Source organism: Carettochelys insculpta, chromosome 1 (genome assembly GCF_033958435.1).
Source record: "Carettochelys insculpta isolate YL-2023 chromosome 1, ASM3395843v1, whole genome shotgun sequence".
Lineage (NCBI taxonomy): Eukaryota > Metazoa > Chordata > Testudines > Carettochelyidae > Carettochelys > Carettochelys insculpta.
Genome location: NC_134137.1, coordinates 185,138,195 through 185,151,869, shown reverse-complemented (window position 1 = coordinate 185,151,869; position 13,675 = coordinate 185,138,195). Strand labels below are relative to the sequence as shown.

Here is a 13,675-nt window from a genome sequence, read left to right as displayed (position 1 = left end):
ATCTCAAGTCAGGGTTTTTTCTGCCATGCCGAACAGAATAAGAATACTTCTTATGCAATCTAATTTGTTGAAACCTGAAAAGCCTATTTGACATTCTGAAGTAAAATGTGCACTTTGCTGATATCTGTTAGAAATAGTTGATCTTGTAACATATATTTGTGTTTCAAGAAAGTTTTTTGAATACTGAAATCAAAGTTAAAAGCACACATTATAAGAATATATCCATATACCAGTAACACGAAGTGATCCTACACTTTCCCATGCAATTTTAAGGAGAAAAATGACTTACCAAAAATCAGAAACATACTTTTCATATAATTGATCCATCCTCCCCAAGGCTGTGGCACATAATGAGTGTCCATTCTATACTTCATTAGTGGTAAATAAGATTTAAAGGTGCTGGAGACTGCAAAACCTTGAATGACCTGCAGTGCTCACTGCTCCAAGAAGAGAAGATTCAGGGTGAAACCCTGGTCCCTACTGAGGGGTTTCCCCTTTACTTCAATAGAGCCAAACTTTCATGCAGGATATTTTTTCTTAATAGATATTCTAGCTCAAAAGGAAGTTATGAGCTTGGTTGAAGAATCACCAAGTGAAAAATTTCTGGCAGATCTAACCCAGTGACTATGATGCTGCCTTCTGGCCTTAAAATCCATGAAGTAATTTCATGTCTGGGGGTGGCAAATACACCAATAAGTGGTGCCTAGAGAGTTCTGGAAAAGCATGGACTACACTCATCATTGTCCTCATTATTATTCCGGCAAATCCCACTGACTATCCTTCACCAAGAACAAAGGAGTCGTTCCGTCTCCTGATACAGCTACACAAGCAACCCTCATTTGTCTCCTATACAGCATAATTCAGCCTATTAATCTCTTTAAGATCCATGATGGGTCTTACTTATGTAGGTCCTTATTAAAAATGGATAATAAAATAATAAAGAGGCTCTAAACCAGATTGACTTTCCAACCAAAGGGAAAAAAATGTATTCATAAGACAAGCAAAACTTCACTTATTGGATCCTGACAATTTTTCTTTTAATGAAAAGCTTCCTTCTCTCCACAATCTGTCATGCCTAAAACAATCCCATTTGCCCATGAAGGCATATGTTAGCCAGACCATAATATTAGATTATTGAAAATAAAATGCATTCATTGCATGAGACCTCCCAACTTCACGTGAACCAATTTTAAAAACCATGAGGCAAAACCAGCACAAAGGTGTTGCCTACATCTGAAAAGTAAGCAAATGTGGTCGTATGTTCCTTCACCAGACTCAAATGGAAAAAAAATTAAGTAGTAGCAACTTAAATACGTGACTTTCTCAGATAATGGACTTTGATTTCATTTTAATTATTTATAGTCTATTTTTAGTCACATTAACAAGGAAATACAAGCTACATAACCTAATAAATTTAATTAAAATTATTATGCAAGTTGCTTTCAGCAAAGTGTGCTAACTGCCACAGAGCATAAACATTGTCACGTGTGAAGCTAAGAACACAGTGAAGTGCTGAAGAGATTTGCTTTATCCTCATGTCCCAGAAGGCTTTTACTAAAAGACAGGCATGCAAATGAATAGTGAAGATATACTGTCATGAAAGCAGACATATTTCTGCCACTCAGACACTGCTACTCACCCCTAAGGAGAGAGAAATCCCAAACTGAAATAGACTATATGCTGATTTAGGGTACTGCCAGTGCCTCTCTTGCTGGAAATATAATTTAAAAAGCCCATATAATGATTCTTGAAGAATCACATAGTATGTTATGATGGTGTATGTTTTTACAGATCCCTAAGTAGGAGAAGCACTTAAAGTTTCTATTTCAAGTATTTTTTCTGGATGTATTATGCTCTTATGCTGCAGTGAGGCTCTTACAGGAAGACTTATGTGTCTGTCTGGATTCTCAGTGGCTTCAGTGGGACTGTGTTTCTATTCTGGAGTCTGCCTGCGTGCAGCTCATTGCAGGACCAGGGTCTTAGAAAGTAGTACAGGGTTGTCACAATGCTGACACTGCACATTTGGCAACTAACATATGCACCCAGACTGAGCAGTGGATGTGTAAGAGAACCAATATACACAAAGAAAGTATGACCTTTAAAAATGACATTAATAGCTTTTAAAGAATATCCATTTTCTTAGAAATTAATTAAAAAAACGTAGAGCTTATTTTTAACTCAATTAAGATAACATGGCTGTAAAGTCAGGATAAAATAATCCAAAACAGGTGTCACACAGTGACTTTAATTACATAGTAGTATCTGTAACGAGTTGCTAAAAGTTTAATTTTGCAGGCTGACAGAAGTTAGCTCATGTAGTTCATGTTAGCACAGGATTTTAAGATGAGCTGAAACCAAACCCTCACATTGGACTATTCCTGAACTTTGACACAATTCAGATCATGGTCAGAAATTAGCAATGTGTGCCCAAAAAACCTGTAGAATGTGATATTTGTAATACTTATGTTTCCATTACAGTTTAAAAGAACTTGCACTGAAGAAGTGATTACTCAGCTAACAGCAAGCAGATGAGCAACTGAAACAAATGTGACAGAGGGGAAAAGCAAAAAAGGGAATGGCCTTACGGAAAAGACCTACAGAATTAACTGCAACAGTTCTACTCTTTCTAATCCTCCAGAATTTAAGAGAGAATTAAATTTTTCATATACTGTACCCATTCTACAGGATGCATAAAGAAAGGTTACTCACCGTAGTAACGGTGGTTCTTCGAGATGTGTCCCCGTGGGTGCTCCACATTAGGTGTCGGGCTCGCCCGGCGCCGCAGATCGGATCTTCCAAGCAGTTTCTGCCGGACCGCGCATGCGCCGGTGCGCGCCGCTCCCCCGCACCGAGCTCGGCACACTCGAAGTCGGTGCCGCACGTGCGGTGTCCTTCGGTGCCGGCAGGCTGCGTGCCTGCGCGCTCTGCACCGCCGGTTTTCCGGGGGTCGGTGGTACCAGCGCTTGTTTAGCCGCCGCCCTGCCTGCGGTGCGGGGCAGCTGGCTGATTATCGAAGGGTGAGCCGCTTGCACGTGGCTCTCCGTGCCGCCGCCGATCAGCTGTTGCTACGGCTGGGGGCTGCTCGCTCCTCCCGTCCCGCTCGTTGTTGCTGCCGGCAGGGATCGGGCTGGGGGGCATACAGGGCATTCCGGCGTCCGCACCGAGCTCGGCACGCTCAAGGGCGGTGCCGCACGTGCGGTGTCCTCCAGTGCCGGCAGGCTACGTGCCTGCGCGCTCTGCACCGCCGGTTCCCCGGGGGTCGGTGCCGCTGCCCGCGGTGCCGCCGGTACCAGCGCTTGTTTAGCCGCCGCCCTGCCTGCGGTGCGGGGCGGCTGGCTGATTATCGGAGGCTGAGCCGCTTCCACGTGGCTCTCCGTGCCGCCGCCGATCAGCTGTTGCTGCGGCTGGGGGCTGCTCGCTCCTCCCGTCCCGCTTGCTGTTGCTGCCGGCAGGGATCGGGCTGGGGAGCATACAGGGGATTCCGGCCCCGTCCGCACCGAGCTCGGCACGCTCGAGGGCGATGCTGCATGTGCGGTGTCCTCCGGTGCCGGCAGGCTGCGTGCCTGCGCGCTCTGCACCGCCGGTTCCCCGGGGGTCGGTGCCGCTGCCTGCGGTGCCACCGGTACCGGCGTTTGCTTAGCCGCCGCCCTGCCTGCGGTGCGGGGCGGCTGGCTGAGTATCGGAGGCTGAGCCGTTTCCACGTGGCTCTCCGTGCCGCCGCCGATCAGCTGTTGCTGCGGCTGGGGGCTGCTTGCTCCTCCCGTCCCGCTCGCTGTTGCTGCCGGCAGGGATCAGGCTGGAGATACTTTCCTCCGTTTCTGCGCTGATGGAGTGAGGGAGGCAGCTTTCCTTTTAAGGGCCCCGGAGGGTCCCTCCTGCTGCGGCCGCTCCGGCGCTTCTGGCTGGAGGGCCTCATCAAGAAGCAGCATTTTTTTTTTTTTTTTTTTTAAAGCCTGAAGAGGACATTGTTGATGAGTCTTTGAGTTTTTAAGTGGGTACTTAGCACCTTCTTTGTGCCGTTTTCCCCGTCCGATGGCCTGCCTTAGCAGGAGGGCTGATAGCCCTAGCTCCTGGCCTCCGGCGCTTGTTACTGGGACTGGCTGAGCTGTCCCTCTCCTAGCTTGTTCGTTGTTGTCTTTTTTTTTTTACAAAATAACAACCGGCTAGCTTATAGTAGCCTAAGTGCCTGAAAAAAACTTTAAGAAAAAACAGATAAAGTCGTTGAATACACTACTTGGCCTTAGCCTAGTTGGATTCCGTCTGCAGCCGACGGCGGTTAAGAGGAACTGGCGGGGACCGGATCGCGCACATGGCCGGGAGCGCGCGGGGGAGCGGCGCGCACCGGCGCATGCGCGGTCCGGCAGAAACTGCTTGGAAGATCCGATCTGCGGCGCCGGGCAAGCCCGACACCTAATGTGGAGCACCCACGGGGACACTCGAAGAAGAACAATAGGTTGAAAGTAAGAGGAAAGTTCCAGCTGTACTGAGGCAACAGGACCAAAATATGTTTTCTGAAAAGCCTGCTCAGCACCCTTATTGGTTTCACTCCATTAAAGTACTCTAATTCAGAGACAAGACACACAGACATATATATATGAAAATCTGTTTTCTCTTTATGTTCCTGGAACACAGACATAGATGACAGAGATGACATACATGACAGATGACAGAGATGACATACATAGAACTAGACAGAGAGAGGCGATCTAAGCAGAAGTCCACTTTGCTATATATTGAGGGTCAGGATGACTATATAAAAAGACTTTACTACTAAAAATTCTGGCTTTGGGGGGCCCTCCCCTTCTGAGACCTGTTGTGTCACCATCAGCACAGAGCTATCAGAGAGAAAGCGTATGCTGGATTCATGAAAAGAATATACAAGCAGCTGTTGTTGCTTCAAACAGGAGCTAATACACAGACTGTGAGGCAGGTGGGAGAAACTGAGTACAAAGGAGGAAAACAGAACCTGGAGTCTCTCTCTCTCGGTTTCTTTCTTTCATGTTAAACAGGAGAGAGAAACAGTCTCACTCACTGAGGCAGTAAACTGTGGTAGAATAGAGGACCACTTGTTACCTACTTGACAGATAATGGAGACGACCCCCTCAAGTGAGGAAGATAACCCTGCCTCATATTTCTTAAAAGTGAAGCTAGACGAAAACATATTTCAGCAACGTTTCAATATTCATTCAACTGCTGTAAAACTGTGTTTGCTATGAGCTCTACTCTGCCACCATTAGCTATGCATTCTTCATATCCAGGCAGAACCACTGCACACAGCCCTAAAGGTTACTGCTAAAGGTTGCACAGAACCCTACCCAACTACCATTTCAGGAGGGGGGACTCAAGAAAAGCCTATGACATCCATGTGGTGAGGTATTTTCACTGGCCGCCAACTTACTTTTTGGCCCTGCTTAAAGTGCTTATTGATAAAAAGTAATTAAGAACCTAGTAATTGCAGAGAGACCAAGATCCACAATTGCCAGTGGACTTTTGCTCAGATCACCACTCTATCACTAGCTCTACGTAGGTCACCTCTGCCTTTCTGCACAGATCTCTACGTTGCTTACCTCTTTTTTCCATAGTCAATGAAGGCAACACACAACAGGAACTTCTATTCCAAGAGCTGGTCTATTGGAATACAGGATCCTGCGCCTGATGCTCTGACCCTGTATGGCTCTTATAATGAAAATACTGTAAACCCTTGGTTTTATGGACCCCGATTTAGCAGACTTGAGAAACAACAGACATCCACCAGACCCCTACCCTCCTTGTTCCCCAAGTCTGCTTAATTGGGGCCTGTAAAACCCTAAATCCCACCTCCCACCCCCTCAAAAAGGAGACTCACCCAAGACACCAGAGCCACTGCACCCTCAACCTCTGCTGGCAAAGCCTCCACATGCTCCTCCGGTGGGGTGGGGTTGGGGGGGGACATGACAGCAGACAGCACTTGCGTGGTGCGTGCCCCACCGCTGGTGGGAGGAGCATGTGGCAGCTCCAGCAGCAGCTCCTTCAGCCGTGCAGCGGGGCCTGGCAGCTCCAGCCTCAGAGCGGGATCCCAGGCATGCAGCTGGCTGGCAGCTCCAACCAGGTGGTGGTGGGGTTCCAGCTGCGGCTCCTCCAGTGGTTCCTCCAACTTGGGTGAGTCACCGGAATTTTTAGGAGGGAAGGGGCGTCTTGAGGGGGTCAGAGAGCCTGGCAGGGGTGGGTGGGTCGTAAACCCTTGTATTGGGGTTTCATGGACACCCCTCCCCTCACTGGTCCGTTAAAACCAAGGGCTTCCTGTATAGTCCATTGTGCTAAAAATCCCTTCAAAAGCCTGCCTTCTTTCTCAGCTACAGGCCATCCAGACTGCGTGAGAGTCAGTTTGTTATTTTGGTGAACAGGTTAGACACGTGGGAGCAGGCTTACGGAACGACAGCTCTTCAGGATCGCTCTTGTACAGCAGAATTGTGTTCGACTAAACGCACCGGGATAATTAACACTTTATAAAGTGATCTCAGGGTAATAAAAATGTGAAAAATGACAGACTATTGGATATTTAAAAGACAAAATAACGGGTGAAGTGGACACTTGTAAAGGTATTTAGGCACCTAACTCCCATTGATTTCAATGCCAGTCAAGCTCCTGAAGACCTTTAAAAACCTGGACCATAGTGAGTCATCAGTGTCAACTGGGTGTTTAACTCCTTTAATGCATTGGATTATCTCTCTCTATATTAAATAATCACATACTTGAATTACTGCAAGTGTACTTAAATGAAAACTATTCAAAGAGATCTGCATCTGGATAATTCATCAGTTCTGTTCCGTATTTAACATCTGTGGTTCATAAATTGCTTTTTACAATCTGCAGGAGCCCATTCTAGAAATCCTGAACCGTCTTCTTCTTCCATCTTGTGGAACACGGGGAAAACCAGCAAAACCCAGAAACAGCACATCCCTCGAGTCCTAGACATTTCCTCACCCAGAACGTTTCTAATGATGTTTAGCATCCTTTCACAAGCCGCTGTAGAATCCGTGTTAATCACTTTTAAAGTGCTGCTCTCCTTACCACATTTGGAAAAAAAATGTACACTATGCAGGTCCAGACATTGACAACACTAGAACATATGCTCCCACCACACCACTAACTACTGGAACAAGCCATTGACTGCATTCTCCAAATTGTGCTGTTTCTGTTAACAAGTTTCTAAGTCAAAATCCAAAACGTGTGCAAAGAATTAAACGGTTTATCATCAGTGCTGCTCCTTACAGTCTTCCTGCTACAGTTTAAAAAAAAAAAACACAGTTCACACCTTTTACATTCCCCTAAGTGTTGTAACTGAAATTAATTTTGTACTCAGACAGCTTTCAGCGAACAAATCACAACATTTTAACATGTATCACAATGACTAACGGAAACCGCCATCACCACCACGAAGGCCACGCAACTGAGTATATTCTCAGTTTAAACAGCCTGTTCTCTACTGAGGAAAAAGTAGGATCCAAAGCAAGTGAAGGGGAACTAAACTTCAGACATTTCCTATAATTTCCCAGCAGTTATTATTACTACTACAACAGCATTCAGAAGCCCTGATATGAAGCATTGTGGAGGGGGCACCATTCAAACACCGAGAAAGATACAAGAATGTAAGGGCCATACTGGGTCAAAGCACTGGCCCATCAAGCCCAGAGTCCAACAATGGCTGCTTCCCACTGTTTCAGAGGGAACAAACCGAATGAGATAATTATCTATCCCACTGTCCAGTCCCAGCTTCTGTCAGTCAGAAGTTATGGGATACTGAGAATATTGTGCTAGGTCCCTAACCATCTTGGCTAATAGCCCTTGAAGAACCTAACCAGTATGAACTCATCTAATTCTTTTTTTGAACCCAGTTATACTTTTGCTCTTCACAAAAGCCCCAGGCAATGAGTTATTGAAATACTTTGTTATATCTCTTGGACATCTGCTGCTGGTTAGTTCCACTGAATGTCCCCTGTTCTTGTGTTATGTGAGGGGGTAAATAACACTATCTGCTTTTTCCATGCCATTCTTGGTTTTACAGATCTCTACCACATTTCCCTCTCATCCATCTCTTTTCTAAGCTGAACAGTCTCAGTCTCAAGCCTCTTCCTACAGAAACTGTTCCATACCTCAATATCAGAAAGGAAATAGTAAAACTCTACCTACTGTACCTCTTCCACCTGATAACATGAAAAATAAAGGACTACAGACGACAAGCCTTCTGTCATCACTCCCTTCCCTTGACTGAATAACTGGTCAAACTTCAGGTGTTCATAGTTGCTTTGCAGGAAACTAAGGTTCATACAGTAGTTTTTTAGTAGGGCTGGCTTTATACAAAGGCAAACTCCACCTGGAATTTGGATGTACATTGGAAAACACCCAATCCCACATTACCATAGTCCTTATAAGTTCCCTACTATTATTTCAATCCCTTTTTATTTCATAGCAGATACTTGAGGAACTTGTGAAAAATCAGAGCTAGACATCTCAAGAATCAACATGATTATGTTTTTCCCTATCCTTCTTTATAAAAAGTGTGTCAAAAGTGAGCACTTAGCTCGGCACCACTATTAGCCAGCAAGCTGTTTCACCAGAGGAAGGTCACAGAAAGGAATAGAAGGCTCCTGTTATGAAAAGAATCTTGAAGAAACACAGGGACATTGCTTTACAGTGGGTAAGGAGGCACAGTATTTTAAAAGCCTACACATGCAAGACCTTTTTCTTCCTTCCAGGGATGCCATGTTCTCATCAGCTTCAATGGTGAAAGATTTAGCACAAAAATCAAAAAAGTATAGCTGACTAGATATACAGGAAAAATTATACAACTACTTCTAAACAGAAGATGGACACATTTATAAGGAAACAACCTTTCTCCTAGTAAGTATGTATGCCTCTATCTGTATATACACACCCCCAAAATTCCAACTGCCTATAGAACTGCTGCAAAGGACAACACTTCCCTCCCCCGGAGAAATATAAAGATGTAAACATATGACATACTCCTTCCCCATTCCCAATGAAGGGAGAGTTTTAAATGAACCTTGAACAGATATGGAGAGAAAGCAGAACTGCAGATTTTAAAATCTACACAACTACTCACCCAAGCACCTGTAGGGAACCACAATGTGAGGGTGACTCTTGCACTGCTTGCGTCCTCTCTTGCACCAGTTCTGGATTGTCACAGGCTGGTTGGCTTCCACAACATTTGTAATTTGCAATTCAGGATAAACCTAATGTTCAAAATAAAACGAGAACAAATATAATCAAAGGCAAACTTACTGTGTTATTAAATAACGTTGACAAAAACAGAGCGATGTTCAATTTCACACATTCCCCCATCTGTTGCATATCATGTGACCACCACTCAATGAAGTGGGTCTTTGCCCACGAGAGCTTATGCTCCAAAATATGTTAGTCTATAAGGTGTCACAGGACTTCTTGTTGTTCTCAAAGCTACAGACTAACACGGCTACCTCTAAGATACCTGTCACCATTCAATTCTATTTCATATCATGAACTGACATTGTTGCGTGATACACCAAGCAGAAGCTACACTCCATTAAGAAAGCAACCACCAATAATTATCAACTCCTTTAAAACCTTAAATGACTTCCTCCCACCACCTCGACTCCATCTCCACCTGAATTGAACATATCAAACGCTGTTCAACTTAATTTTCTTCAGCTGAGCATCACCAAAAGCTACAGTATCCCCTACTGAATGACCAGTCCACCAATCCCCTGCTCAAGATTCTGAACTTCCCTTCATTTCTCAAGTCTAATCTTGAATTCACCCTAACTCAAAGCCCTCCTCTTCCCCACCACTGTTGCATTCAGAACGTCTATTGGCGAATGTCAGTTATCACCTTCCCAACACAGCCCTCATCTGCCTCCACACTCAGTTTGCTGAATCTGTTATTCATTTGATGAATAACGTTATTTGTTATCCCCTCCTTTCTCACTTTCCTAAATTGCTCATCTCAAAATCCAATCTGTTTCAAACACTTCCCAACAGTGCTTCACCCACACATGTGCTGACACCAGTATGGACAGGAACTACTAAATGACTGTCATCGCCATGATTCCAATCCACTCCTACCTGTGATCTCATCTCTCCCTCAATCCGACACTCATTCGATCCCTTTTCCTTTGTCATTTCCGGACTGTCCGCTCTTCTTTGTCGGTGACAATTCTTTCCTGCTCGCTAGCTATATGAACAGTGAATTCACTTTCCAATAATCTAACTTCTCCTTACCTTCTTTTGAAAGGAAGTGAAAAACTCATCTCTAATGCTGACTACAATCAGTGATCAGTCACGTAGATCCTGAGATGTAATTTTCTAGGGCACCAGCTTCCCTTTACCTCTCTTCTCATCAGCCATTCCAACCTATTCTCAACTCATTATGCATTAAGATACCTGAAAGAACATACAGCCCTGGAGTCTTAAAATCCTGCCTTCCATAAATGGAGGGTTTTGTTGTGTTTTACTGTAGTTGGGAACTCTGTGCTGTTGAATGGAATACACCTTGGAGAGAAGGAACCCCTTTGGAGGATGGGTGGAGTTTTAAAAATGCCCGATTGCTATTAAATTATCATTTTTACTGCTTTCATTCTCACAACATGTAGCGACCCAAACAGGGGCAAGGTCCCATCCTGATCAGCACTGTACAGAGTAAAAGATGATCCCTGCCCAAAGAGTTCACAATCAAGCCAGATGTAGCAAAATCAGAAGTGTATCTTCAACTAAAGTTGAAATATAAAACAATGTAAATGGCAATAAGTAGTAATACACATTTGTGCTATTTTTAGGCTGCTCTAAGATTAGCACTAACCGAATTCAAGCAGAATTGGAAGGTAGTAAAGGAAGGGATGGGTAGGACGTGGTATAAACATTAAATCATACAATTAAGAGAATAGGCAATTCTCACCTAATGGTCAGTTGAAGGAAATTGTAATTAAAATACTGAGTAACTGCACCTTAGACTGTGTGTTTAAAGCACATTATAAATTACATTTAAATAATTTGTTACATGTAAGCCCAGGATAATTACCTTCTATTCATCTATTATGGAAGGAGACAGTTATTCAAGGCTGAAAGATTAGCATGTTATGCAGAACATTCATAACTGACAGTGTGAATAACTTCCTGTATATCACATTTCAAGAGTTTTCATTAATTACTAATTAAAATGGGAAGACAAAAATGACTATGTTATCTCCATGGCTGAACCACTGTACTACCAACATTATATGAACAGCTCCTCTTTTACAATGGATCAGATTTATTTCTTTGAACACTAAAACCAACAGAGTTTAGGATTTTTTACTTCAGCTTCTCAGACCATTATTTACATCAGGCAAAGAACAATATTTAAAGATTCTGGGTCTATATGGACAAAATGGTTGTGGTGTTTGTTACAAATATTTTTATATTTGTAAGACATTGGACTGGCTGTGTTCCACTTCCTATGTCTGTTCTGCAGCACACAGATTTAAGCGTTCACTATTTACAAGGTAAATGCACCAAATTTCCATGTTCAGTTATGAAACACCAGTAAAAAGTGAATCCAACAGAATTTGCTGCTCTATCTCCTGAAGTGTCACAGTAGTGAATTTTAATCAAGGTGAAAATATTGTGAATGAAATAAAAGGTTCTTTTCACCCTCTGAAACTGGGTATTTCTTCCATTCGGTTCTCCTGTTATCCTTCTCCTGATAGGTGAGTGTACAATTATGCTTTTGTTCCTGTTCATTTTCACAGCAGTACCAGAATGGATTAATTAGAATTCCATGATGCTGGTTTCAAGCTGATACTGGTGGGTAAACACTACCTGAAAGCACACAAACAGTTCTGGGAGCCCTGAGTGAGTTACAAGATTTGTTTTGCTATGTAGACTAATGGTAATAGTTGAGAGACCAACGTTTACCGCTCCAAATTTAACCCCCACTATAGACATCTTAACCTGAATTTCAGATGGCATCATTGACAATACCTTTGATCATAAGGCTAAGATATGATGCAATGTTACAAATGATCTCACTGGAGAATTTTTCTGACATAGTTCATCGACTAAATCAAAGAAAGAATGGAAATTTGGCTACTATGCAGAAAAAAAATTAAACCACTGACAAAAGCATATGCAGACTTCAGGACAATACAAACACACGGTTAAGCCGCAATGAAGTCACCCAGATTTAAGCATATGGTTGAAATTACCATACCTGAGAGGAATGAATTTTCTTATGTGGCAGGCATGCATCACACATCATCTTAATGGACACACACAAACCAAAAAAAAAAAAAAAAAAAATCACATGGCAGTAGTGGGGTCAAGGGGTTCTGAGGGCGAGAGGGGGCTGAGGGCTGGAGCAGAGGGTTGCAGTACAGGAGTGTGATGACTCAAGGGCGGGGGTGTCAGGCTCTAGAGCGGGGCTAAGAGCATTCTGGGTATGGTCACTGCTCTTGTTGTCAACTTCCCATATTGCAATCTCATTATTCCCCTCTCGATCCCTGAAAATATGTGGAGCCCTGGAAATAAGGCAGAAGACACTCAAAATTACAAGAAAGAATTTTTGGGGGTTTCCCCCTGTACCACATTGCCAACATGGGTGCAGCAACTGTATTCTCAACTGGCCATCCATCCCATCTCCCATCATTGCCGAAATGTAATCCCTGAAAATAATACAGGGGCCTGGAATGCTAGATTGAGAAGCATAAGGAAAGAATTTTTGGTTCCCCCCCCACACACTATAGTGGCAACACAGGTTCAGCAACTGTATTCTGAACTGGTCATCCATCCCACCTCCCATCATCGCAGAAAAGAGAACTGTTGGTTTTCCCCCGGCGACAGCAAGCCCAGGTGTGGGCTATGAGGGAGAGGGGTGTTGCTGGACGACCAGTTGAAGTACTCTCCCCCGTCAGAAGCAAGCCCCTTAGCTTGCTTAGCTTGGGAGATGTTTCCCCAGGGGCAGCAGCAAGCCCAGGTATGGGCCAAGGGGGTGTGGGGGTGTCGTTGGATGACCAGTTGAGCTGTTCCTTCCCCACGGCAGCAGCAAAGCCCCGCCAGTATCTTAACCTCCCGAGGAGACTTCTCCACAGCAGCAGCAGCGCCCTCTCTTTCCTGTGCGACTGGCAGCATTGCCGGCGCCGAACAGCAGGCACATCCTTTTATGGGGTTGGGGGCGACCCACATGATGTGCCTGAGTGCAGGAAAGACCCAGACTGTGTGGCGCCTGTGAGGGAGAAAAGGGGATTCACACACAAATGTAAACCACTGAGAAGTAGTTTCTTGGCATGTTATGCAAGCACGACCTCCAGCACAGACTTGTTGACACATGTACGGTGGGGCAGGTGCTGGCACCAGACAGCGCAGAAAAAAATAGCAACTGTACAGACAGTGGTGAACTCCTTGTAGGGGCTATTTGAATGAGTAGATGCATGCATCCCGCTAACAGAATAGAAAGAAAGAAGCCATTTCTCAGGCTGTCATAACCATGGCTAAAGGCTCACTGCTCCTGCTTGAAAAATCAGGCTCTTCCTGCTACTGGAGAGCAGTGGCCAGAGTGTAGCAATGAGACAGGCATTGGGGGTTATATACTGGACACCTCTGGAGGCTAATACATTTGATTTTAAGACATGGCACTTCAACACTGGCGTTTAATCCAACTTCTGAT

General features: G+C 44.3%; 1 protein-coding gene across 4 annotated transcripts in view; it reads right to left on the bottom strand.

The window, feature by feature from the left end:
- APP (amyloid beta precursor protein) overlaps positions 1 to 13,675 on the bottom strand; it is a 364,206-nt gene that overhangs the window by 227,242 nt on the left and 123,289 nt on the right. For all 4 annotated transcript variants that reach the window (XM_074997342.1, XM_074997353.1, XM_074997321.1 and 1 more), the window contains exon 3: positions 9,104 to 9,233. In XM_074997342.1, the coding sequence (XP_074853443.1) occupies positions 9,104 to 9,233 (130 nt within the window). The remainder of the gene's footprint in view (positions 1 to 9,103; positions 9,234 to 13,675) is intronic.